Raw genomic sequence first — 25,352 nt, 5'->3', positions numbered from 1 at the left:
TCCAGGTGCATTATTTGAAAATGGGCAGTTCATGAATTTAAAACCGTTGTATAAAATGGTGTGAAACAACACTAAGGAAATTAGTCAGTTGGAAATATTTCAAATGCATATATTGAATACATTGAGAGTCAACTAAATAAAGATGTGGGGGATAATAAAATATGGCGTAGCAGTAATGTCACTGGTGCGAACCAGGTGAATGCGAGTTCAAATTCTGCAATGGCAGCTGATTGAATTAAAACAAATTCAATTAAAAATAATTGGAATTGAATGCTTGTCCCAGAAATCATGATGATTGAAACTATTATTGTCTGTCCGAAAAACCCCATCTGGTTCACTAATATGCTTTAGGAAAGGGAATCTGCTTGCCTTGCGTGGTCTGGCCTGCCTGTGACTCCAGAAGCACAGCAAAGTGGTTGACTTTTAACTTCCCTCTGAAATGACCGAACAAGTCACTTGGTTCACTTGGGCAACAATGTCCACATCCCATGAAAGAAAAAAGAAAAAAAATTGAAAGGATCCTAACACATCAGTTTTAAAGAAAGACTGGGCATCAGGAAATATTAAGAAATTTAGCATTGCAACTCATTCATGATTATTGATTTCATAGAATTATCATAGAATTTACAGTGCAGAAGGAGGCCATTCAGCCCATCGAGTCTGCACCGACCCATGTAAAGAGCACCCCACTCAAAGCCATGCCTCCTCTACCCCATCCTCTTAACCCCAATTAACCTTTTTGTTTGGGCACTAAGGGCAATTTAGCATGGCCAGTCTACTTAACCTGCAGATCTTTGTGGGAGGAAACCAGAGTACCCGGAGTAAACCCATGCACACATGGGGAGAAAGTGCAGACTCCACGCAGACAGTGACCCAAGCCAGGGATTGAACCTGGGACCCTGGAGCTGTGAAGCAACTGTGCTGACCACTATGCTACCATGCTGCCTTTGATGGATTTGACGTCTTTTATGTGGGATGGCGGGATAGGATGCTTTAGTAAGTAACACTAATGACAAATGGCCAACAGGCTGAATGACTGGGATGGGGCGAAGCTGCACTGACAACTGTGTTCCTCTCTGATTGGGCGGCATAAGTATTGACCGGATAGCAGTTTTACAAGGCCAGTGAACCGGGCAGACACTAAGCCACCTGAAAGGTAGCTGAGCAACCAACAGTGCCAGGCAGAATGATCTGGCCAGGGAAGACATTTAAGGAATGCTGGAAATTCACAGATGACGCAGTAATATTGTGCAACTGAATAGTCTGGCAAGTCATATAACTCAACAAAAACATGAGAACAAATTCCTAAGGGCTTCTTATGTCTTTAGCTTTACCATTCTTGGTAAAATGTACTGCTATAGTGCCACCCTGTGGTCACGTTTAAGTACAACAGTTAGATTTGACAAAAGCTTGTGTTCTGATGATTCAATATATCTTTAGACTCACCTATGGGTATAATTCATCACATTTTTGAGACAAGTTTCCATTTTAAATATATAAGTTTGTAAACCATAGCCATCCTGTTTTTAAGTCTGTTTTTCTATAGTTTCAAAACATTGAATTATGGCACTTAAATCTGGAAAATGCTAGGATAATGAAAGGTAGTTCTGAAGTTAGCCCTTCACCTGACGTTTCAGTACATTAAGAAAATCTCTGCACCAACTTTGTCAATTTTATTGTTATGGGTTGAGTCTCAGGTGTGCTGTTAGCATTTGTTATTGTTATCCTGTTGAATAAAAGAGGACACGATATTTGGAATAATTTAACCAAGCATTTTGAACCTGTGTATCAATTTGGCACCCGGTTAATATTGTGAGAGGATTAAATGTGCTGTTAACGAGGACCTGTTGACTGTTCATAGCCGTGAAGATTTGAGCAATGCAAAATGCTTTTTTCTTTAAAGACATCAGTTGGTTGAAAATGCTGGTATATATTACAGAGCATGTTTAGTACTGAGTGGGTTGTAAATCAATATTATGTGTAATACATTTCCAGAGTATAAATATAGGCAAGATCCAAGGTTTAACCATCTTTGAGGAAATGCCCAAATGTTCCTTTTAATTTTTGAGGCGTTTAGACTCAGGTGTTGAGCAGATGGAATAACAAAGCAAATTCTGAAAATTAGGAATTAGTAATCAGTTGATGTGCCAGAACACTTGTGCTGCATCTCAAGTAGATGTTGATGTGTTCCACAAAGGATCAGTGTTTTTCCTGCCAGATGGTTCCAAGATATATCACTTTTTAAGAGGTTTTACTGCAGGCAGTTTACAAATGTTTTCTGCCAATTGCCATGACAGAAATCTATTCTGCTTGCAAAATGTAATATGCAAAAGAATTCAAAGTGCCACTTTCTTATGAATTTTTAATTTGAAAGTAGTTTGTGACATTTTACAGATCGGAGCATGCATTACAGAGTTATTTTCATGCAATATTATATTGCTAATGCAATTTAGTTAAATGTGATAGCCATATACATTTGACTTAACCACACACTTTTGTAAACATGGCACTTTCTGTACCTTTGGCGTTCAGTGACTTCTATTAGTTACAGCCAATGGTGATGTATATCTGGGAACATGTATGGTAATCTGCTGCCATGCTGATTAAACTACAGCTCTATTATTTAAACTCATCATATTCTGGATAGAATTCTGGAATTTTGCCAGTTCTTCCAGTGAGAGCATATACCTTGTTCCCTCATCCACATAATTGGTATTAATATCCTGTACTAATTAATTTTTTCAGAAACCCCATTTAGGGGTTGCAGTAAAATGTATCCAAGAACAGTGTTTCAATAATTTTTCACCTGTGATGCCACATATATTTCAGTTCCTGAGTATTTGCAACTAAAGACTAATTATCCAAACCGCTGATCCACTAGCATCTGTGATAGTTAAGATTTTCTTGTCTCAAATGTTTCAACAATGAGTAATTGAGCTAGTGTAATGTGACACAATTAATATGTAGCCAAAGGACTTGTGAAATTTGCCATTGGTTACTGTAAACAACAAGGCCTGCAAGTGAGGGTAGTATTGCTACTGTAAATCCACTATCTAGTAAGCAGATTTGTAAAATCGATGGATTTCAACTGTTAAGAACAGACCACTTGACGTAGAAAATATGAACAGACATTTTATCTGCTTAAATTTAAGTTCTGTTAATTTACTCAGGTTAAAGGGTTGGACGGACATGAAATAAAATCAGAATAAATAGGAGCAAGGCGGCACGGTGGTGCAGTGGTTAGCACTGCTGCCTCACAGCGCTGGGGACCCGGGTTCCATCACGGCTCTAGGTCACTGTCCGTGTGGATTTGCACATTCTTCCAGTGTTTGCGTGGGTCTAACCCCCACGACCCAAAATGATATGCAGAGTAGGTGAATTGGCCACGCTAAATTTCCCCCTAATTGGTTTTTAAAAAAGGATTTGGAAAAGAATTATAAGGTTTCTCCAACATTCAATAAACTCATGGCTAATCTGATTATAGTCTTAACTCCACTTTCCTGCCTGCACCCCACAATACTTGATTCCCTTGTTCAAACAAAATTTTCCTAACTCAACTCTGAATGTATTCAATGACCCAACTGCCAATGTTTTCTTGAGGGAAAGATTACCGATCCTCAAAGAAGAAATTTTGCCTCCTTCTCTGTCTTACATGGGAGACCCCTTATTTTTAAACTATGCTCCCTATTTCTAGATTCCCCCATGAGGAGAAGCATCCCCTGTCAAGTCCCCTTAAAAACTTATGTTTTACCAAAATCACCTCTGATACTTCTAAACTCCAGTGAGTATAGACCCAACCTGTTTAACCTTTCCTTGCAAGGCAACCCCATCATCCCAGGATCTGCCTAGTGGCACTTCTCTGAACTACTTCCAATGCAAATACATCCTTAAGTAAAGAGACCAAAACTGTACACAGTACTTCAGGTGAGGTCTCACCAATGCTCTGCACAGTTATAGCAACACTTCCATACTTTTATACTTGTTCCCTTTGCAAGAAAGCCCAACATTCTGTTTGCCTTCCTAATGACATGCTGTTTCTGCACTTCAACTTTTTATGTTCGTGTATAAAATCCCTCTGTACCGCAACATTGTACAGTCCCTCTCCAATTAAATAATAATCTTTTCTATTCTTTCTGCCAAAGTGGACAACCTCACATTTCCCACATTCTCCACTGTCAATTTTTTTGAAGGCTCACTTAACATATCTATATCCCATTGCAGATTCTTCAGATCCTCCTCAGAACTTGCTTTCCTACTTATATTTGTATCAACTGTAAATCTGGTGACAAAACAGTCGGTCATAAATAGTTGAGATCCACCATTGATCAATGTACCACTCCACTTATTACAGTTTGCTGACCAGAAAATTACCCATTTATCTTAGCTTTTTCTGTTTCCCCATTAGTTAGCCTATCCTCTATCCAGGCTAATATATCACTCCCAACACACTGAACTTTTATCCTATGCAGTAACCTTTTAGTGAAAGGTAAGGTGAAGACGCCATAGTTTCAGATGATCATAGGCTGCTTTCCTCTTTTGAGGGGGAAGAGCTGAGCAGTGGTGATTTAACCTGAGGATCACCCCACCTCGAGCGAGGGCAAAGGTTGGGGAAGCGGGGACTTCATGAATAACCTTTTAGTGACATCTTATTGAATGCCTTTTGAAAATCCAAATACACGACACCTACCAGTAACTTTTTACCCACCCTGCTTGTTACATCCTCAAAGAACTATTAAATTTGTAAAACACTGTTTCCCTTTCACAAAATCACGTTGACCCCGCCTGATCACGTTATGATTTTCTAAGTATCCTGCTACTACCTCAATAATGGATTCTAGCATTTTGCTAATGATACTGGCCTTTAATTTCCTGCTTTCTGTCTTTCTCCGAATAAAAATAACAATCCGCCGGTACCTTTCGAGAATTTAGGGAATTTTGGAAGATTACATCCATTGTTTCCACCATCTCGACAGCCACTTCTTTTAACACCCTAAGATACAGACTATCGTGTCCAAGGGACTTGTCAGCCTTTAGTCCAGTTAATTTTCCTGGTACTTTTTCTCTTGTGATGGTGATTTGTTTTTGAAGTTCCTCCATCCCTTTCACCTCTTGATTTTCTTGGGATGTTTTCTATTCTAAAGACAGATACAAAATATTAGTTCAAAATCTCTAATTTCCTTGTTTCCCATGATTAATTTCCCAGTCTTTTTTTAATCTCGAGTATCCAATTCTTTGTTTTTCCAATAAAGAGGCAATTTTAGTGTGGCCAATTCACCTACCCATCACATCTTTTTGGGTTGTGGAGGTGAGACCCAAGTAGACAGTGGGAGAATGTGCAAACTCCACATGGACAGTTACCTGGAGCCCGGATCGAACCCAGGCCCTCAGCGTCGTGAGGCAGCAGTGCCAGCCACCGTGCCATCCTCAATTCCCCAGTCTCTTTTCAATTATATGTACCTGTAGAACATTCTCCCCGTGTCTGCGTGAGTCTCACCTCCACAACCCAGAGATGTGCAGGGTAGTTAGATTGGCCATGCTTAATTGCTCCTTAAATTAAAACAAAAATGTTATACCTGTAGAAGTTTCTGTTTTTATATTGTCAGTTTTCTCTCATACTTCAATTTCTTCCTAATTTTTTTAGCCATTCTTTGCTAGTTTCTGAAATTTTCCAATCCTCTGATCTACATTGTACATCCTATCTTTCAATTTGATACCATGCTCACCTTCCTTAGTAGCCATGGATGGTGCACCCTTCTCGTAGAATCTTCCTTTCTCAGTGGAGCGTATCTTTGAAAGTTATTAAATATCTCCTTAAATTGTCTTTCCTTTTAACCTATTTTCCCATTTCACTTGGCCAACTCTGTCTTCATTAGGCCCTGGATTCAGTTTTAAGTATCAATGTGCAATAAGTTATCAAAATGTCCATGCCTATAAGTTATCTAATCAGGCTCATGTGGATTTTTTTATTGTTTATGCCTCTTGGAAAAAATACACTGCCTATGGGGAAAATCCTGAGTTTGTCCATGTTGCGTGTATGATTGACACTGGAGGTGGATAGTAATGAGTTGTTAGAGGAAACTATGAATTTAAATGATATGGCAAAAGAACCTCCTTATTGAAAGTACTTTTGTCCCCATTCTTATAGGCAAGCTGCTTTAATTGACTCCATGGTGACTGTGCTGTGATAATTTTTATTGTTAGCTCTTCGGTTTTGATTTTAGTACATAAAGCATTACGATATTGAAATTGTTGAGCTTGCTAATAATCTCAAGCTAAATAATTTTCAAAACTGTTGGTTCTGTTCTGAAAGCAGTAACTTTCTGAATTTTTCTTCTTTGAACCAGAATATTGTTGAAAAGAGAAACATGTTGCCAAAGGTTTCTTTGTCTAACAATCATCAGGACAATCACAAGAATGCCAAATTTCAAATTACCGCAACAAGTCTTGCATCTTTTAATTACCCAGAAGCATAGCGAGCCTATAATTTCCCTGTTATTTTCACCACGGCTACATCTCAACCAATCAGAGAAGACTTGTTCCAGTCAGTAGCCTTTTCTCATGTGGTAAAAATGGGCTTGATTGTTTGATATTTGGATTCTGCCATTTGTCCTGATGAGTTTGAGACGAAAAGCTTCAGGAACGTGTCTCACTTTTTTCAGCAGTTTTCATGTTTGAATTGGATCTGGCATTTTGCATGAGATAGCAGCCTTTTATTTAGTGCTCAAATTGTTATAGATAATGACAAATTCTGAATCCATTTCAGTTGAAAATGGAATTTCAATTAAAGGAATTTATGCTTTAATGTGAAAAAAAGTTCCATAATGGTAGTTGCCAATTTATAAATAACAGATTGGCTGGATTGTTTCATTCATTGCCTTCTACAAACAGTGAAGAATATCATGCTGGTTGTGGAGTATGTACAAAAAACTGCTTCAACGGTGCATACCAACATAAAATGTTCCAATATTATTCCATTGGGCTTATTGTTTGCAAATCTAATACACTCTTCTTGTTGAAGCTCGGTGAACATGGCTACTGCACAGGGCATGAACCCGATTCGATGGAGTTCAGCAGCCTTGGAGGCTGGGTAGCTACGAGGGCTTCAGGCATGAAAAAAAATATCTACGGTAACATTGAAGACCTGGTGAGTAGTTGAAAACGCGTAACTATATTGCATTTGATTGGCTTCTTCAAGGTAATCGAGCATAACTCCCAATATTTTCATTTTTTATCTGTGTGCTGCATTTATTGCTCATCTCCGTTTGCCTAGGCAAGGCTATATTGGGCTCCTGCTCTGAACTACTTCAGACTTTATGCTGCTGATATTCCCAATGATATTCAGCAGCAAAGAGCAGCATTTCAATCCAGTACTGATTAAATAATTGGGACAGACGTCTTGGTCAGGATGGTATATTACCTGGAGGAATAATAATGGCTGCAAACAAAAGGAATATGATCAAGCCTTGTGTTTTTTGAATTATCCAAAAGCACGGGAAGTCTATAATTTCTTGTTACTTTATCTATGGCATGTCTTCAAAGTCAACTTGACAACCAGTCATCAGCATTTTCATCTTTTTTAAACAATCTTTATTAGTGTCACAAGTAAGCTACATTAACACAGCAACGAAGTTACTGAGAAAATCCCCTAGTCGCCGCACTACGCCACTTGTTCGGGTACATAGAGGGAGAATTCGTAATGTCCAATTCACCTAACCAGCATGCCTTTTGGGACTTGTGGGAAGAAATCTGTGGTATAAATTGTTGTGCTTGTTTGAAATTTAGCATTCTTGTGTTTGGCCTGGTAACTGCAAGATGAAACACTTTGGCAACATGCTTCCCTTTTCAGCAATACTCACTGAATATCAAATTTAACCACACAAAGGGTTAAGTTCAGTTAAATTCAGCTTCGACAAAGGGTCATCTGTACTCAAAACGTTAGCTCTTTTCTCTCCCAACAGATTCTGCCAGACCTGCTGAGGTTTTCCAGCATTTTCTCTTTGGTTAGCTTCACACAATGTTTTTCTTGAACTGGGCTATAGCCAATAATTTGTGGCTTTTACTGTGTCAACAGGTTGTGTATATAAAAATGATTACACCAAGAGGAATAGTAGAAAAAAGTTGTCAAGGTCCAAGAATGTCAACTGGCCCTGATATTTACCACTTCATTATGGGATCTGAAGGTACCATTTCTGTTTTTACCTGTTCAGTTTTTCCAATTGTAATACAGTAAGGGAAAATTAAATAAGTGTGTGACAATTAGATGAGTGAGTGAAAGGAATAAAAGGATATGTTAGTTGGGTGTGATAAGTTAATATGGCAGAAAGCTCTTTGAAGCACAAAAAGTGGCATAGACTTGTTGGACCGAATGGCATGTTGTGAAATGCCATGTTAAAGTGATTGAGGGAATGTTTTCTGTATGATAAGTACTTAAAAAAAATGTAGTCTTGAGTTTTACAAATTGTTGCTGACAGTTGAGCTAACTTGAGCATTTCCAACATATTCTGTCTATTATTATTGATACTTGGTAGTTGTGTTTGGGTAACAAAGAACAAAGAAAAGTACAGCACAGGAACAGGCCCTTCGGCCCTCCAAGCCTGTGGTGACCATGCTGCCCATCTAAACTAACAATGGGGAACTTTTGGAACGTGTGTTATTTTGAACATCCTCAAACTATGAAACCTTTGTCTGATTTGGGAATAATATGTTCAATCCAATTTTGAATTCCTCCTAAATACTGAGGATGATTGTGATTAGTTCCTTCTGACTCCTGCCTCTTGCTTTCTGGACTCAATTTATGTTCCTGAACACGACCAATGTTGTGTGCAAACGTCAGGAGGAAGGCCTGCGCTACCTCGAGTTCAGGATGAAGGCCACGAGTGACCCTGGACGCCGGGACACCACATTGGCTGGGAAGCATCTATCAGAATCTTCCAGCTTTAGTGCCATCAAGGAGGTTCATCTTCCAGCTTCAGTATTTCTGGAAGCCTGTCTTCTTCCTTTGGGTTGCCCGTTTTCTTCCTTTGGGAGGCCCGTCTTCTTCCTTTGGGAGGCCCGTCTTCTTCCTTTGGGAGGCCCGTCTTCTTCCTTTGGGAGGCCCGTCTTCTTCCTTTGGGAAGCCCGCCTTCTTCCTTTGGGAAGCCCGCCTTCTTCCTTTGGGAGGCCCGTCTTCTTCCTTTGGGAGGCCCGTCTTCTTCCTTTGGGAGGCCCGTCTTCTTCCTTTGGGAGGCCCGTCTTCACCCTTTGCGAGGCCCGTCTTCTTCCTTTGGGAGGCCCGTCTTCTTCCTTTGGGAGGCCCGTCTTCTTCCTTTGGGAGGCCCGTCTTCTTCCTTTGGGAAGCCCGTCTTCTTCCTTTGGGAGGCCCGTCTTCTTCCTTTGGGAGGCCCGTCTTCTTCCTTTGGGAGGCCCGCCTTCACCCTTTGGGAGGCCCGTCTTCTTCCTTTGGGAGGCCCGTCTTCTTCCTTTGGGAAGCCCGCCTTCTTCCTTTGGGAGGCCCGTCTTCTTCCTTTGGGAGGCCCGTCTTCTTCCTTTGGGAGGCCCGTCTTCTTCCTTTGGGAGGCCCGTCTTCTTCCTTTGGGAGGCCCGTCTTCTTCCTTTGGGAGGCCCGTCTTCTTCCTTTGGGAGGCCCGTCTTCTTCCTTTGGGAGGCCCGTCTTCTTCCTTTGGGAGGCCCGTCTTCTTCCTTTGGGAGGCCCGTCTTCTTCCTTTGGGAGGCCCGTCTTCACCCTTTGGGAGGCCCGTCTTCACCCTTTGGGAGGCCCGCCTTCACCCTTTGGGAGGCCTGTCTTCTTCCTTTGGGAGGCCCGTCTTCTTTCTTCGGTGATAGGTCAGTGATGTTGGGCGGTTTTAAATATGGCACCCAGATATGATGTTGGGCCGCATGACATCAAGCCTGTACTGCCACAGAAGATAACTCAAAATTCCTGGATGCATAATTAATTACACCGGGGACAGAAGATATGGCGTGGTTTCCAGTTGCTCTCTGCAACAGGAAACATGCTCAGCCCTTTGACTGCATTCCGCCCTGTGAGACTCTATGGTTAACTAAGGAATCAAGTTGAAAGAAATGGCCTTGATGTTGTAACGATCAGTCTTAGGCTAAAATATTGGGAATATTTTTGAAACCAGCAAAAGATGATCAAGCAAAAATAGGAAAAAATAGATTGAAAGTAAACCAGCAAGAAATATAAGAACAGATAGTAAATGCTTCGATGAGCTTATAAAAAAGCGAGCGAGTCGCTACAATAAGCATTTCTTTGTTAGAGGATAAGAATAGGGAATTAGTAAAGAGAAATTAGGGAATGGCGGAGACTTTGAATACATATTTTGTATTTGTCTTCACAACAGATGGCACTAAAAGTAACCCAATGAAAGTAGAAAATCAGGGGGCAGAAGACAAGGAAGATCTTAACACAAAGCATTATCACAAGAGAATGAGTACGAAAGCACACCAAGAGGACTAAATGTAGACAAGTTCCCTGGACCTAATGGCCTGCAGCCTCGGGTTTTAAACCTCTTCACTCATCTGATGAAGGAGCTACGCTCTGAAAGCTTGTGCTTCCAAATAAACCTGTTGGACCTGGTGTTGTAAGACTTCTTACTATGCCCACCCCAGTCCAACGCCGGCATCCCCATAACTAGGGTTTTAAAGGCAGTGGCAGGAGTGACGGTGCTTTTGTTATAATCTTCCAAAATTCTGTAGATTTTGGAAAGTTTTATAATAATCTTTATTGTCACAAGTAGGCTTATATTGCAATGAAGTCACTGTGAAATGCCCCTAGTCACTATATTCCAGTGCCTGTTTGGGTACACAGAGGAGAATTCAGAATGTCCAAATTACCTGACAGCACGTCTTTCGGGACGAGGAGGAGGAAACTGGAGCACCCGGAGGAAACTCATGCTGACACGGGGAGAACATGCAGACTCCGCACAGACAGTGAACCAGCCGGGAATTGAACCCGAGACCCTGACGCTGTGAACATAGAACATAGAACGATACAGCGCAGTACAGGCCCTTCGGCCCACGATGTTGCACCGACATGGGAAGTCAAAAACTAAAGGCCATCTAACCTACACTATGCCCTTATCATCCATATGCTTATCCAATAAACTTTTAAATGCCCTCAACGTTGGCGAGTTCACTACTGTTGCAGGTAGGGCATTCCACGGCCTCACTACTCTTTGCGTAAAAAACCTACCTCTGACGTCTGTCCTATATCTATTACCCCTCAATTTAAGGCTATGTCCCCTCGTGCTAGCCACCTCTTGAAGCAACAGTGCTACCCACTGTGCTACCTTGCTGCCCAACTGTCCCTTGCTGAATGGAAAACTCCAACTGTAACACCTATATCCAAGAAATAATAGGGACAGAAAGCAGGAAACATGGGCCTAACATTTCATGGGAAAATGCTAGAATCCGTTATTAAGGAGGTTGTTCTGGGACATGTAGAAAATCATGAAATGTTTTGACTCTGCTTGATTGTATTATGAAATTGAAATTCCAGGAGTGTTGGCAACCTTAGCTGTGATCAGTGTGCGTGTCCATTTACTTGGCTGCTGCCGCCACGGGTGAAACAGGATAGAGTAGTTTCCAGTATCTGGGTGGGAGAAGGGAAGGTATTGGATATTTACCAGGAGCTTTCAGAGGCGGAGGAAACTCCGGTGGAGGAGATTAAGGGCAAGTGGGAAGACGAGCTAGGAGGAGAGTTACAGGCGGGGCTATGGGCGGATGCCCTGAGCAGGGTTAATACGTCCTCATCATGTGCCAGGCTCAGCCTAATACAATTTAAGGTAGTCCACCAGCACACATGACAGCCGCTAGGATGAGCAGGTTTTTCGGGGTAGAAGATAGGTGTGCGAGGTGCACGGAAAGTCCAGCAAATCATGTCCACATGTTTTGGGCATGACCAAAGCGTAGAGGGTTTTGGCAGGTGCTAGTGGCCGGGATTCTCTGAAATCCCAGCCAAGTGTTGACGCTGGCGTAAACACTGGAGTGGTGTACTCCGGCGTCAACGGGCCTCCTGGCCCAGTTATTCTCCGGATTTCAGGGGACTAGAACGACGCCGGAATGCTGTGCGCTGCTCCGGCGCCGAAAGCCGGCCCTGCACGCGCAACGTGGCGGAGCCCTACAGGGGATCGGCGTGGAGGAACATAGACCACCCCCCTGGAATGAGCGCACGCGCCAATCGGTAGCCCCTGATCCCGGGCCTGGCCACTGTGGAGACGCCCACCCAGAGTCGGATCCCCCGCGCCCCCACCAGAATGGCGAGGTCCTGCTGGGTGGGACCTTTTGTGAACCACGCCAGCGGGACTGGGCGGGCACTCGGCCCGTCGAGCGCGGAGAATTGGCGGTGACCGGAGGCCGGCGTCCAAGCGGCGTGGCGGGATTCTCAATCTCCCCCGGCGATTCTCCGAGCCGGCGCGGGCTCGGAGAATCCCGACCAGTGTCATTAAGGCAGTTTTGTTGAGAATCAATATTACAAATTGCTGGTATCGGGAAAGACCAATGAACCTAAAACCCTGGTGGAGAATGTTCATCAGAAATGTTCTTTTAAAAATCTTTTACTTCTCGCATTTTTCTGTTCCATTGTACATGATTTTAAATATAAATGCCAGGCATTATACCATAGTTACAATTGTTGACCATTTGGTATTTGTATGTATCTGTTAGCTCTTTGGCTTTGAAAATGCACAAAAGTTAATGAGATATAGGAGCAGAATCGGGCCATTCGGCCCATCGAGTCAGCTCCGCCATTCTATCGGGGCTGATATGTTCCTCATCTGCTACCTGCAATGTTACAGACGAAGAGCTGGACTGCCAAATCAGCCAGAGCATCTCCTCGCTGGAACATATGACCTAGGAGCGGGAATAGGCAATTTAGCCTCCTGAGCCTAACATCCTCAATGTGATCATGGCTGAACCCATCCTGGCCTCAACTCCATCGTCCGGCCCGTACTCCATAACCCTTCAACCCATTAGCAATTAAAACTCTGTCTAACTCCTCAAATTAACTCATTCTCCCTGCATCCACCGCACTGTGGGGTAGTGGATGGGCAGCACGGTAGCACATCATCATTAGCGAATTCCAGATTCACAACCCTTTGGGAGAAGTAGTTTCTCCTCAAATCTGTTTTAAATTTGCTACCTCTTATTCTAAGGTTCTGGCCTCTCGTTTTAGAATGCCCCACAAGAGGAAGCATCAGATCCAGGTCTACTTTATCCATACCATTTAGCATCTTGTATCCTCAATAAGATCTCCCCTCATTCTTCTAAACTCTAGAAAGTAAAGACCTAAACTGTTCAATCTCTATTCATACAACAAACCCCTCATCTCCGAAATCAATCTGGTGAACCTCCTCTGAACTGCCTCCAATGCCACTCCATCTTTCCTCAAATAAGGGGACCAATACTGTGCACAATACTCCAGGTGTGGTCTGACCAATGCCTTGTATAGTTGCAACAACACTTCCTTACCTTTATATACTCAATTCCTTTTGCTATAAATGCCAAACATTCCATTTGCTTTCCTTATTATCTGCTGCACCTGCATGCTCGTTTTCTGTGACTCAGCACATAGTTTGCAGTACCATATTTGCATCCCAGAATGAATTGTGAACCCCTGTAAGGCAATAAAGGGTGGAAGATTGTAAAGCCCACTTTTCTGTTGGTATAGTTAGATATAGACAAGAGCAGCCCAAGGGTGATGAACCACTGGTTTTCTTTTCTTCTCTGAAGGGAGTTGGTGAGACACTTGGTCTGTCCTCTACTTGGCATCTGTCCTGGTAGCATTACCAAGTTTGGAAGCTTGCCACAGGGAAATAATAAAGCACTGCTCACAGGCCTATTCTGTTCACTGTGGTTATTTAAAAAAATTATAATCCAGAGGGACTATTATCCCCTTTTACATCGATAGTTTGCCAGTTAGGGTTCTTCCATGACATCTTGTGGTACAACGTAACATTCTTTCATGGCATTGTAAAATCTCACGTGTATAAACAATAAATGCAAACTTATTTCGCATAAATGGTATTTCAGAAATGCACTGAAATGATCAAGTTGTAAAGTTTTAACATTATTACATGTGCAGTGACCCAAATATTTGGATACGCCGATGTAAATGCTGACAGTTTGGACTAATTTTATTAATATTATTCTGTTCATTTTAAAATGATTGTAATCTATAGTTGTTTTAATCGACCCAACATTCAAGTATTCTGAGGAAGCTAGTTAATGTACAACAGAGAAACCATGTAACTTAGACCAGTAGACATAGGAACTGTACATTTAGCTTGGAGCTGACTAAGTTAGTAGATGGTGATATAAGGTTCTTTAACTGCTAAAAACATTGTAATTTCTGTGTATTTCCCCTTTTTTCAGATTCTTTTCTCTCATTTCAGGAACACTTGGTGTTGTCACAGAGGTCACAATAAAGATTAGGGCTTTGCCTGAATATCAGAAATATGGCTCTATTGTGTTTCCAAATTTTGAACATGGTGTGGCCTGTTTACGAGAAGTAGCACGACAGGTAATTAATTATTCTTTTTTGCATGTAAGATATCTGAACATTTACTCCAACAAAATAGCTATAGTCATACCCAGCACTGAACAGTTGGAATTCTGGCATCTGCAAAGAAAGTTTTGAAATCCCTTTTTTTTGAGGGATTAGAAGTCATGCTTTATGGAAACATAGACCGATATACAATGAATGAGCTTAAACAAGTGTGGCAGTGGGGTGGGAACCGGAACAGCAGGCCAGAAGTGTAGAGACTGGGGAAAAAAGTGAGACTGAGGTAAACATAGCACAGAGTAAGAGAAGGCAGAGGGAAGCAGCAGACCTCAGCAGGACTGTAGGTCTGGAGTGCATTTGCTTCAATGCAAGAAGTATAACAGGTAAAACAGATGAACTGAAAGCTTGATTTACGGCATGGGACTATGACGTAATTGCAATTACGGAGACATGGTTAAAGGAGGGTCAGGACTGGCAGCTTAATCATAGAATCATATAATTTACAGTGCAGAAGGAGGCCCTTTGGCCCATCGATTCTGCACCAGTCCTGGGAAAGAGCACCCCACTTAAGCCTATCCCATCGTTGTAACCCAGTAACCCCACCTTACCTTTTTTGGACACCAATTTATCATGGCCAATCCACGTAACCTGCAAATCTTTGGACTGTGGGAGGAAACCGGAGAACCCGGAGGAAACCCACGCGCACACGGGGAGAACGTGCAGACTCCGCACAGTGGACAGTGACCCAAACCGGGAATCGAACCAGGGACCCAGGAGCTGTGAAGAAACAGTGCTAACCACTTTGCTACCGTGCTGCCATGAATATCGTTGTTTTAGATGGGGCAGAGGGGGAAACAAAAGAGGTGGGGGAGTTGCATTGCTGATTAGGGAACAGATCACAGCTGTTGAGGGAGGACACATTGGAGGGATCTTGCAGTGAGGCATTATGGGTGGATCTCAGGAATAATACTCATGTACGAAATGATCTGTTTGAGCTGCACACAGAAATACTTTTCACTGTACCTCGGTACACGTGACAATAAACAAATCCAATCCATAGAAGGGTGAAATCACAATGTTGAGTGTTCCATAGATCTCCCAACAGCCCACACGAGACAGCGAAACAGTTGTGTAGTCAAATATTGAAAAGGTGTGAAAAAAGCAGGGTACTTGTGATGAACGATTTTAACTTCCCCCCTATTAACTGGGAGCCCCCTTACAGCCAGGGGCTCGGATGGAGAGCAATTTGTTAGATGTGTCCAGGAGGGCTTTTTGATGCAATAAGTTGACAATCCATACAGGGAGCGGGTCATATTAGACTTGGTATTGGGGAATGAGTCAAGCCAGGTGATTGATGTTTCAGTGGGGGAGCATTTTGGACATAGCAATCATAATTTCATAAGATTTCGAGTAGTCATGGATAAGGACAAGAAATGAAATAAAAATTAAATAATCTTTAATGTCACAAGTCGGCTTACATTAACATGGCAATGAACTTGCTGTGAAAATTCCCTAGTTGCCACATTCCGCCGCTTGTTCACGTTCACGGAGGGAGAATTTAGAATGTCGAAATTACCAAACAGCACGTCTTTCGGCACTTGTGGGAGGAAACCGGAGCACCCGGAGGAAACCCATGCAGACACTTGAAGAACCAGCAGACTCCGCACAGACAGTGACCCAAGCTGGGAATTGAGCCTGGGACCCTGGTGCTTTGAAGCAATAGTGCTAACCACGATGCTACCATGGCCCACGGATGAGGGTGCTTTATTGGGCGGGGGCCAATTACATCCAAATTAGACAGGAACTGGGGAATGTGGATTGGGAGCGGCAATTTGAGGGCAAATCCCGTCTGACATATGGGAGGCTTTTAAAGGCCAGTTGATTGAAGAGCGGGCCGCAAAATTGAAGGATAGAAATGGCAGAATTCGGGAACCATGGATGACAAGGGAAATTGAGCTAAGGAAGCATACGATAGGTAAAAGCATCTAAAAACTGACAAAGCCCTTGAGGAGTACAGTGAAAGTAGGAAGGAAATTAAACATGGAATTAGGTGGGCTAAAGGAGGCCATGAAATGTCTTTAGCAAACATGGTCAAGGAGAATTTCAAGGCTTTTTATGCATATATTAGGAGCAAGAGAAAGTGTCGGCCCACTTAAGGTCAATGGAGGGAAGTTATGTGTGGAACCACAGGAAGAGGGTGAAATCCTTCATCAGTACTTTGTATCGGTATTCACCAGAGTGAAGGACTTGACGGATGTTGAAGTCAGGGATAGGTGTGTGAACTTTCTTGAGAACGGCAATATATCAAAGGAGGAAGTGTTGAGTATCCTAAATTGCATTAAGGTAGACAAGTCCCTGGGGCTGGATGGGATCTATCCCAGGTTACTGCGGGAGGCAAGGGGAGAAATAGCTGGGTCCTTCACCGATATCTTCACATCTTCTTTGACCGTAGGCGAGGCTCCAGAGAACTGGAGAATAGCCAATGTCTTTATTTAAGAAAGGAAGCAGGGACAATCCAGAAAATGATAGGCTGGTGAACCTGACATCAATGATGGGGAAGCTTTTGGAAAATATACTGAGGGACAGGATGTATGCACATTTGGAGGGAAATGGATTAGTTAGTGACAGGCAGCATGGTTTTGTACAGGGAAGATCATGTCCCACCAACTTGATTGAGCTTTTTGAAAATTTGACAAAGAAAATTGACGAGGGAAGGGCTGTCGATGTAATTTATATGGACTTGTTTGACAAGGTCCTACATGGCAGACTGGTCCACAAACTAAAATCATGGGATTCGGGGTGAGCTGGCCAGATGGATACAGAACTGGCTTGGATATAGAAGACAGAGCAGCGGTGGAAGGGTATTTTTCAGAATGGGGATCTGTTGCTAGTGGTATTCAGAAGGGATCAGTGCTGGGACCTCTGGCGTTGGTAGTATATATAAATGAGCTTGTTGTCCCACATTTCCTCTACATCCTCTACAAGGTGATTTTCACCTATTTTAATTGTGATGTTAATGAAAACCTACTTGTGACACTAATAAAGATTATGATACTAGTTCAAATGCTAAAGTATTGCACCAAAAATTGAAAATTGCATATTTGGCAGGAGTAAAACCACACATTTCTTGCCCCTTCAAAATTATTATTTAGTTTATTTTGATATCAGTGTGAGACTTTGTTTTATATTTTCATCTCTTCAGAGATGTGCTCCTGCATCAATCCGTCTAATGGACAATACACAGTTCCAGTTTGGTAAGCAAATATTAATTCTTGAAATAGCTTTTTTTTTATTAATATATATTAATTTTGATATTTGTATTTTAATTTATTGTATGACCTATAAAAGCTAAAGATGGAAAAATTCAGTGCTACATGAATTGACATTGATAATGTCAGACATAGACTCCCCAAGTTAAATGACACTGTCAAACATCATAATACAGGTAGTCGATTATCAGGGGTCCTTTTTCTACTCTCCTTGTTTCAGCCATGGGCTAGAATTGTGGCTGAATATCCAGTTAATTACATTGACAAGGGAAGGGAGCAAAAGCCGGACTTGAAAGGTTCTGTTACAGTCTTTTAATAAATATATATTTTCTTAATTTAGCTTTTGCTCTCACCTCTGGGTTTGAATCTCTGGTCCCAAAATGAAAGGCCAATCTAGTCATTCAAGTTACAGCATGTACCTTCCATGAATAGCGGACATTAATCCAGTGAAACCTATCTTTAGGGCTGTTAAGTGGCTCATGATTATCCCAATTTGGTTTTATTGACTTAAATTTGAATTCGTGTTGAGATTGCCTGAAGTCAGATCTAGCACTGGTTGAAGAGGGTTCACGGGTGTGATAAATTGCTCAGAAATTCAGGATTATTAAATATAAATGTCAAAGTGCTGGTCATTTGTCAAATTGGTTTATAAAACATGGGAACATACAACAGGCGTAGGCCATTCAACCCACCAAGCCTGCTCCTCCATTTAATAAGATCATGGCCGATCAGATACTTCAATACATTTTACACATACTATCCCCAAAAATCTTTGTTGTTAATCAGAAGTCTATCAATCTCTGCTTTAAACATAGGCAATGACTGAGCTTCCACAGCCCTCTAGGATATACATTTGTTGTTCAAAGGACACTCTATGGTTTGTACATTTATGCCTCCAGATCAACACAATGTTTCAAAGCACTGGATGACTAATCTCTGCAATGTTTCTGAATGTTTTCACTTCATTACAAAATAATAAATTTGCGTATGGAAGTCTAAATTTCCAACATGCATAAAGGAAAAAAAGGGCAATCAATGCTCATTTTATCCATTAGATACTGCAATCATGTGCCCATATTCTCTTATTAATGACGTGACCCTTGGTGGATTACCATAAAGCTTCAAAACATTTGAGGGTGCCGCTGTGAACAGCTTCCTGCGTCTTGAGTAAGGTCTTTGTAAGTGTGAAATGGCAAACCTCAAGTGAATACATCAAACCATTCAGTGGTTACAGAATACTGCATTGCCACCAGCACTCTACCCAATCTGTTGCACCGAAAAATCTGTTATGACAAAATAATTAGTATCATGTTACTTTTTATTTTCTCTAAATGTAATGACTGAAATTTTGGATTATCCTCCATTGTAGTTTTGACCAAACATCACATCACGTTTAATGATGGGCTGGTTACTGAATATCAGAAAGATTTGATATCGCTGGGCTCAGTGTAGAGTTCCTAAGAGACCTCATTACTTTGAGTAGCTTTCAGGATTTGATTTTTTTTCTCTTTTGTGTTTGCACATCACAGAGCTGAACAGAAGAAACTAATTATCTAGAGAGTTCACAGTTAAAGGCCAAGCCAAATTGTAGCTCATATTTTAAATGCTTCTTATATTTTAAATTGCGTTCAGTCATTCTATAGTCAATTTGCAATGTAGTTTAATACTTAACATCTACAAACTACTGTGAACAGTTTAGAATTTAACTTGGATAAAAGCAAATTACTGCAGATGCTGGAATCTGAAACCAAAGAGAAAATGTTGGAAAATCTCAGCAGGTCTGGCAGCAGCTGTAGGGAGAGAAAAGAGCTGACGTTTCGAGTCTGGGTGACCCTTTGTCAAAGCGTAGAATTTAACTTGGTGACAAGTTCATTATAGAAGATGATGGTTTATTGACAGTTTAGTTCAACTGTGAAATGAAAGAGTTGCATTTATATAGCACCTTTTATGACCATGGGCGTACCCAAAGTGCATTTTTGAGTTTGCGTCACTTGGAATGTAGGTGATAGGATAGCCAATTTGCACACAGCAAGATCCCACAACCATCAATGTGATCATGATCAAATAATCTATTTTATGATTGATTGAGGGACAAATATTAGCCAGAACACCAGGAATACCCCCGAGCTCTTCTGAGATAGTGCCATGGGATCTTTTTACATCCACCTGATGGGGCAGATGGAGCCATGGTTTAATATGCCACCGAACAGTATATTCATATACCATTCTCTCAGTACTGCACTACAGCGTCAACCTAAATATTTGAGCTATAGTACTGTAATGAACCCACAAGCTTCTGGCTCAGGTGAGAAGGCTACCAAGTGAGTTCTAAATGGCACGTGTGAAATGTGTTGTGGCTAAGTGTTCTACCTCTACAGAGAGTGATATTGCATGCGACCACTAAATGTTTAAAATGTAAAGTATGAAAACTTTATTGCCGTAATGGATGGTATTGTATGTTTGGGAAATGGTCACTAAACTAGTGAACACCAAGTTTGCATTCTCAATTAGTCATTTAGTTTTTGCCGAAGTGACTAAACGTTCTGTAGTGTGAAAAGTGGATCAATGTCAGTAGTGGAACAGTTGAGAAACAATGATCATAGTGTTATTATGTTCAGATTAGCCACGTTGAATGACAAGTAGCAATTTAGTGTAAAAAATACTTAAGTGGAGGGCCAGTTTCAGTACATTAAAAATAGGTATGTCCCAGATGAATCTGAATCAATGACTGGGAGGCAAAACTGTAACAGATCAATGGGCTGTCTTTAAAGAGGAGATGTTCAGTACTGTCAAGGTACATTCCCATGAGAGGGTAGGTAAGGTGACCAAAGCTAGAGCTGCTTAGACGATGAAAGAGAGAAGCACGAGAAGGGTGTGTAAAACAGATGATAGGTTGATAATACGTGTGGGTACCAGATTGAATGAATATGACGTTCAGAGGGAAAGTGAAAAAGGAAATTGAGCCAAGGACAGAGAAAGACAAGTCTTGCAATTCACATAAAAGGAGGATCTCAAGGTCTTCTATAGGAATAAATAGTAAAAGAGCAAGTGAAAGGGTGTGGCTGATCAGCCACCAAAAAGGAGAGCCACACATGTAGGGAGAGGGTATTGCTGAGGTACGAAATGAGTAATTGGCACCTGTCTTTACCGAGGAAGATGTTGCTGCAAAGATCATGGTGAAAAAGAGGGTATTAAATGGGCTAAACCAGGGGTGGGCAAACTACGGCCCGCAGGCCGCATGCGGCCCGCCAAAGGTCTTTATGCGGCCCACCAAGTCATTAATAAACAAAATTTTAAATTTATTTTTTTTAAAGTTAATGGGGGGGCTGTTGGGTTACTTACTGGTATAGGGTGGATACGTTGACTTGAGTAGGGTGATCATTGCTTGGCACAACGTCGAGGGCCGAAGGGCCTGTTCTGTGCTGTACTGTTCTATGTTCTATATGAGGCGCCCAGAATCATAACCGGGTGAAGTAATTATTTTCCTTAATATACTATGCGGCCCTTTAAAATTGTGAATTTCTGAATGTGGCCCTTGCACGGAAAAGTTTGCCCACCCCTGGGCTAAACATTGATAACGAGGAAGTACTAGAAAATCATGCTGTACTTAAAGTTAACTGGTTTAGCACACTGGGCTAAATTGCTGGCTTTTAAAGCAGACGAAGGCAGGCCAGCAGCACGGTTCAATTCCCGTACCAGCCTCCCCGAACAGGTGCCGGAATGTGGCGACTAGGGGTTTTTCACGGTAACTTCATTGAAGCCTACTTGTGATAATAAGCGATTTTCATTTTTTCATTTTCAACTCACTGGACCCTAATTGGATGCAACTGAAATGCTGAGGAAAATAAGAAATAAATTAAATAGTGGCAGTTGAGGAAGTACTGGTTACAATATTCAACCCTCTTTATACAGGGGTGGTGCCAGAGGACTGGAGAATTGCAAATGTTATACCCTTGTTCAGAAAAGTCTGTAAGGATGAGCTCAGCAACTACAGGTCAGTCAGTTTAACCTCTGTGATGGGAAAGCTTTTGGAACCAATAATCCAGGACAAAATTGGGTATAAGTACTTTTATTTTCATGAGACAACAAAGAGTGTTGATGAGGACAATGCAGTTAACAATGTTTTGTAAATTTCCATGTTCATGCCCTTGATAAAGTGCCACATAACAGGCTTGCCAGCAAAGTTGAAGCCAATGAATAAAAGGGACAGTAGCAGAATGGATATGCAGTTGGCTGAGTTGCAGGAAACAGAATATTGATGAACAGTTGTTTGTTTTTTTGGATCAGAGGATGGTATACCTTCGTGTTCCTCAGGTGTTAGCATTGGGACCATTGTTGTGCTCCGTATATTAATGACATGGATAGGTTTACAAAGCATGATTTCGGAATTTGCAGATGATGCAAATGTAGAGAACTGTGAGGAGGATAGTGATCAGGCATCTCTGCAGGTGTTCCTTAGGGTAGTGCCCTCAGCCCAGCTGTCTTCATCTGCTTAATCAATAACCTTAATTCCATCAGGTCAGAAGTGGGGATGTTCGCTGATGATTGGGCAATGTTCAGCACCATTCATGACTCCTTAGATACTGAAGCAATCCAAATCTAAATGCAGCAAAATCTGGACAATATCCAGGCTTGCACTGACAAATGGCAAGTAACATTAATGCCACAGAAGTGCCAGGCACTGACCATCTCCAATAAGAGAATCTAACCTTGGCGTTCAATGGTGTTATCATCGCTAAATCCCCCACTATCAAACACCCCGGGGGGTTACCATTGACCAGAAACGGAACTGAACTAGCCATATAAATACTGTGGCTGCAAGAGCAGGTCAGAGGCTGGGAATTCTGCGAGGAGTATCCTGCCTCCCGACCCCCCAAAATCTGTCCACTGTCTACAACGCACAGGTCAGGAGTCTGAGGGAATACTCTCCACTTGCCTGGATGCGTGCAGCCCCAACAATACTGAAGAAGCTCGACACCACCCAGGACAAAGCAACACACTTGATTGGTATCCCATCCAAGAACATCCACTCCCTCTACCACCAACGCACAGTGGCAACTGTGTACCATCTACAAAATGGACTGCAGGAACTGACCAATGTTCCGTAGACAGTACCTTCCAAACTGATGACAGCTACCATCTAGAAGTCTAAGAGCAACAGATCCATGGGAACACTATCACCTTAAATTTTCCCTCCAAGTCACTCACCGCCCGGACTTGAAAATATATCTCAGCTCCTTCACGCTCACTGGGTCAAAATCCTAAAGTCCCGAAAGACGTGCTATTAGGTAATTTGGACATTCTGAATTCTCCCTCTGTGTACCCGAACAGGTGCCGGAATATGGCGATTAGGGGCTTTTCACAGGAACTTTATTGCAGTGTTAACGTAAGCCTACTTGTGACAATAAAGATTATTATTAAAGCTCCCTCCCTAACAGCACTGTGGGTGCACCTACACCACATGGACCTCATTGGTTCAAGAAGGCTTCCTACCACCACCTTCTCAAGGACAATAGGGATGGGCAATAAATGGGCAATAAAAACTAGAGCACCTGGAGGAAACCCACGCAGACACAGGGAGAAAGTGCAGACTCCACATAGACAGTAACCCAAGCCGGGAATCGAACCTGGGACCTTTGCACAGTGAAACAACAATGCTACCAACTGTGCTACCGTGCTGCCCTAGGAATATAGAAATAAAGGAAGAAAGAGGAAAGTCAGATAAGCTAAAGGGTGAAATTCTAAAGGGGTGCAGGAGCAGTGATACCTAAGTGAATCAGTGCAGATGGCAGGGCAGATTGGAAAATCTAGTTAAATAGGCATACCGGACTTTGGGCTTTATAATTGGAGGCATAAAGTACAAAAGCAAGTATTTTATTATGAAACACTGGTTCGATCTCAGCTAGAGTATTATGTCAAACTTTACACGCTATGCTATAAGGAAGGATGCCAAGGCTTTAGAGAAAATACAGAAAAGATTTGCTGGTATGGTTCTGGGATTCAGGAGCTTCGGTTATGTGAATAGATTGGATAATGTGGGGTGGTTACTCTTCTAGAAGAGATTTGATGGAAGTACTGAAAATCATGAGGGGCACAGACAAAGCAGATCAGGAGAAACTGTTTCCATTAACGGAAGAGTCGTATCGCTGACTGATAAGATATTCAAAGATGACATGAGGGAAAACTTCTTAATTTAACAATTATAATCTGAAGAGTGCTACCTGAAGGGATGGGGGGAGTTGCGATTGTCAAAGCGAATTCGATATGCATTTGAAGGAAAACAATTTGCAGGGCTATAGGGAGAGAGGAGGGGAGTGGGACAAGCTAAATTGCTGTTGCAGAGATCCCGCACAGGCTTGACAGGTCGCTGACCTGGCTAATCAAGGTTTTTAATGGCTGATTGAACCCCCAAACATTTCTCTAGATATGCTGCCGTATTAACTAATATAATAGTTTTAGTGGAGTGCTGTTTTTGCTTTGGGTACCATCAGTGATCATACCTAAAATTGTGCTGAAATGTGTTCATCTGCCCCTGTTTCTAGTCACTAGGTTCATGTCACTGAATATAAAATCTCTCGCGAACCAGCAATCAGCAGTATTTTTCAAAGTTTTTTTGCAAAGAAAGTTCCATGTGATTTAAGATTACTAACTTGGTGCAATTTAATTGATACCGCTGAAAGTAAGTTTATCGCAAGAAATAAGGATTTTAAATTGTGGCAATTCACCACAAGTAATGCTATTTTAAGTTGCTGAAAATGGCAATATACCAAACCATTTTCTATCTGGATTGGATACAGTTGTGAGCTCCTTAAGCTTAGAATCATCATTGAATCACTACAGTGCAGAAGAAGGCCTTTCGGCCCATTGAGTTTGCACTGACCCTTCAAAAGAGTACCTTAACTAGGCCCAGTCCCCTGTCCTTTCCCTGTAACCCCACCTAACCGTTGGACACTTTTCCCCGTAGCCCCACAAAGTGTTTTTATTGTGTTTTATACATGGTGTACTTACAAATATACCTTGTGTCCCTCATCTTTTTCTCCTCTGGCTCCCCTGTTTTGCTCTGCCCTCTTCACCTCCCTTCCCCCATTCTCTGTTACCCCCTTTCCCTTCCTGCTGGGTTTGGCTACCTCTTCATCTCCCCCCTGGTCCTCCCTCACTTTCCTCTCTTCTGTCTTGTCCTGGCCATTCCTCCCTAGCTTCTGGCTACTAATTATATGTTGGCCACAAACAGGTCACAGAACAGCCGGGTGAATGGCTCCCATGTTTTAAGGAAGCCATTTCCCGACCCAAGGATGGTGAATTTGATTTTCTCCATTTGGAGAAATTTTGAAAGGATGAACAACCAGTCTGCAGCTTTAAGTTGTGCTGCTGACCGCCAGTTGAGCAAGATTCCATGGCGGGTGATCAGGGAGGCAAAGGCAAGGGTGACCACCCTCCTCCCCATGAAGAGTTCTGGCTGATGTGATACCCCGAAGTCTGCCGCTTTTGGGCGTGGCTCCACCCTCATCCCCACCACTTTTGACTTTGCTTTGAAGAAGGCTGTCCAGTACCCAGCAAGTTTGGGGCAAGACCAGAACATG

At 42.1% G+C, this 25,352-nt stretch overlaps 1 protein-coding gene across 1 annotated transcript in view; it reads left to right on the top strand.

Moving 5' to 3' along the window:
- Window positions 1–25,352, top strand: part of agps (alkylglycerone phosphate synthase) — a 213,311-nt gene that overhangs the window by 135,757 nt on the left and 52,202 nt on the right. The window contains exons 9-12 of the mRNA XM_038789318.1: window positions 7,019–7,144; window positions 8,072–8,180; window positions 14,394–14,521; window positions 17,706–17,757. Of these exons, the coding sequence (XP_038645246.1) occupies window positions 7,019–7,144; window positions 8,072–8,180; window positions 14,394–14,521; window positions 17,706–17,757 (415 nt within the window). The remainder of the gene's footprint in view (window positions 1–7,018; window positions 7,145–8,071; window positions 8,181–14,393; window positions 14,522–17,705; window positions 17,758–25,352) is intronic.

This window comes from Scyliorhinus canicula, chromosome 2 (genome assembly GCF_902713615.1).
Source record: "Scyliorhinus canicula chromosome 2, sScyCan1.1, whole genome shotgun sequence".
NCBI lineage: Eukaryota > Metazoa > Chordata > Chondrichthyes > Carcharhiniformes > Scyliorhinidae > Scyliorhinus > Scyliorhinus canicula.
The sequence above is the reverse complement of the archived record's forward strand: the minus strand, read 5'-3'. Positions and strand labels throughout refer to the sequence as shown.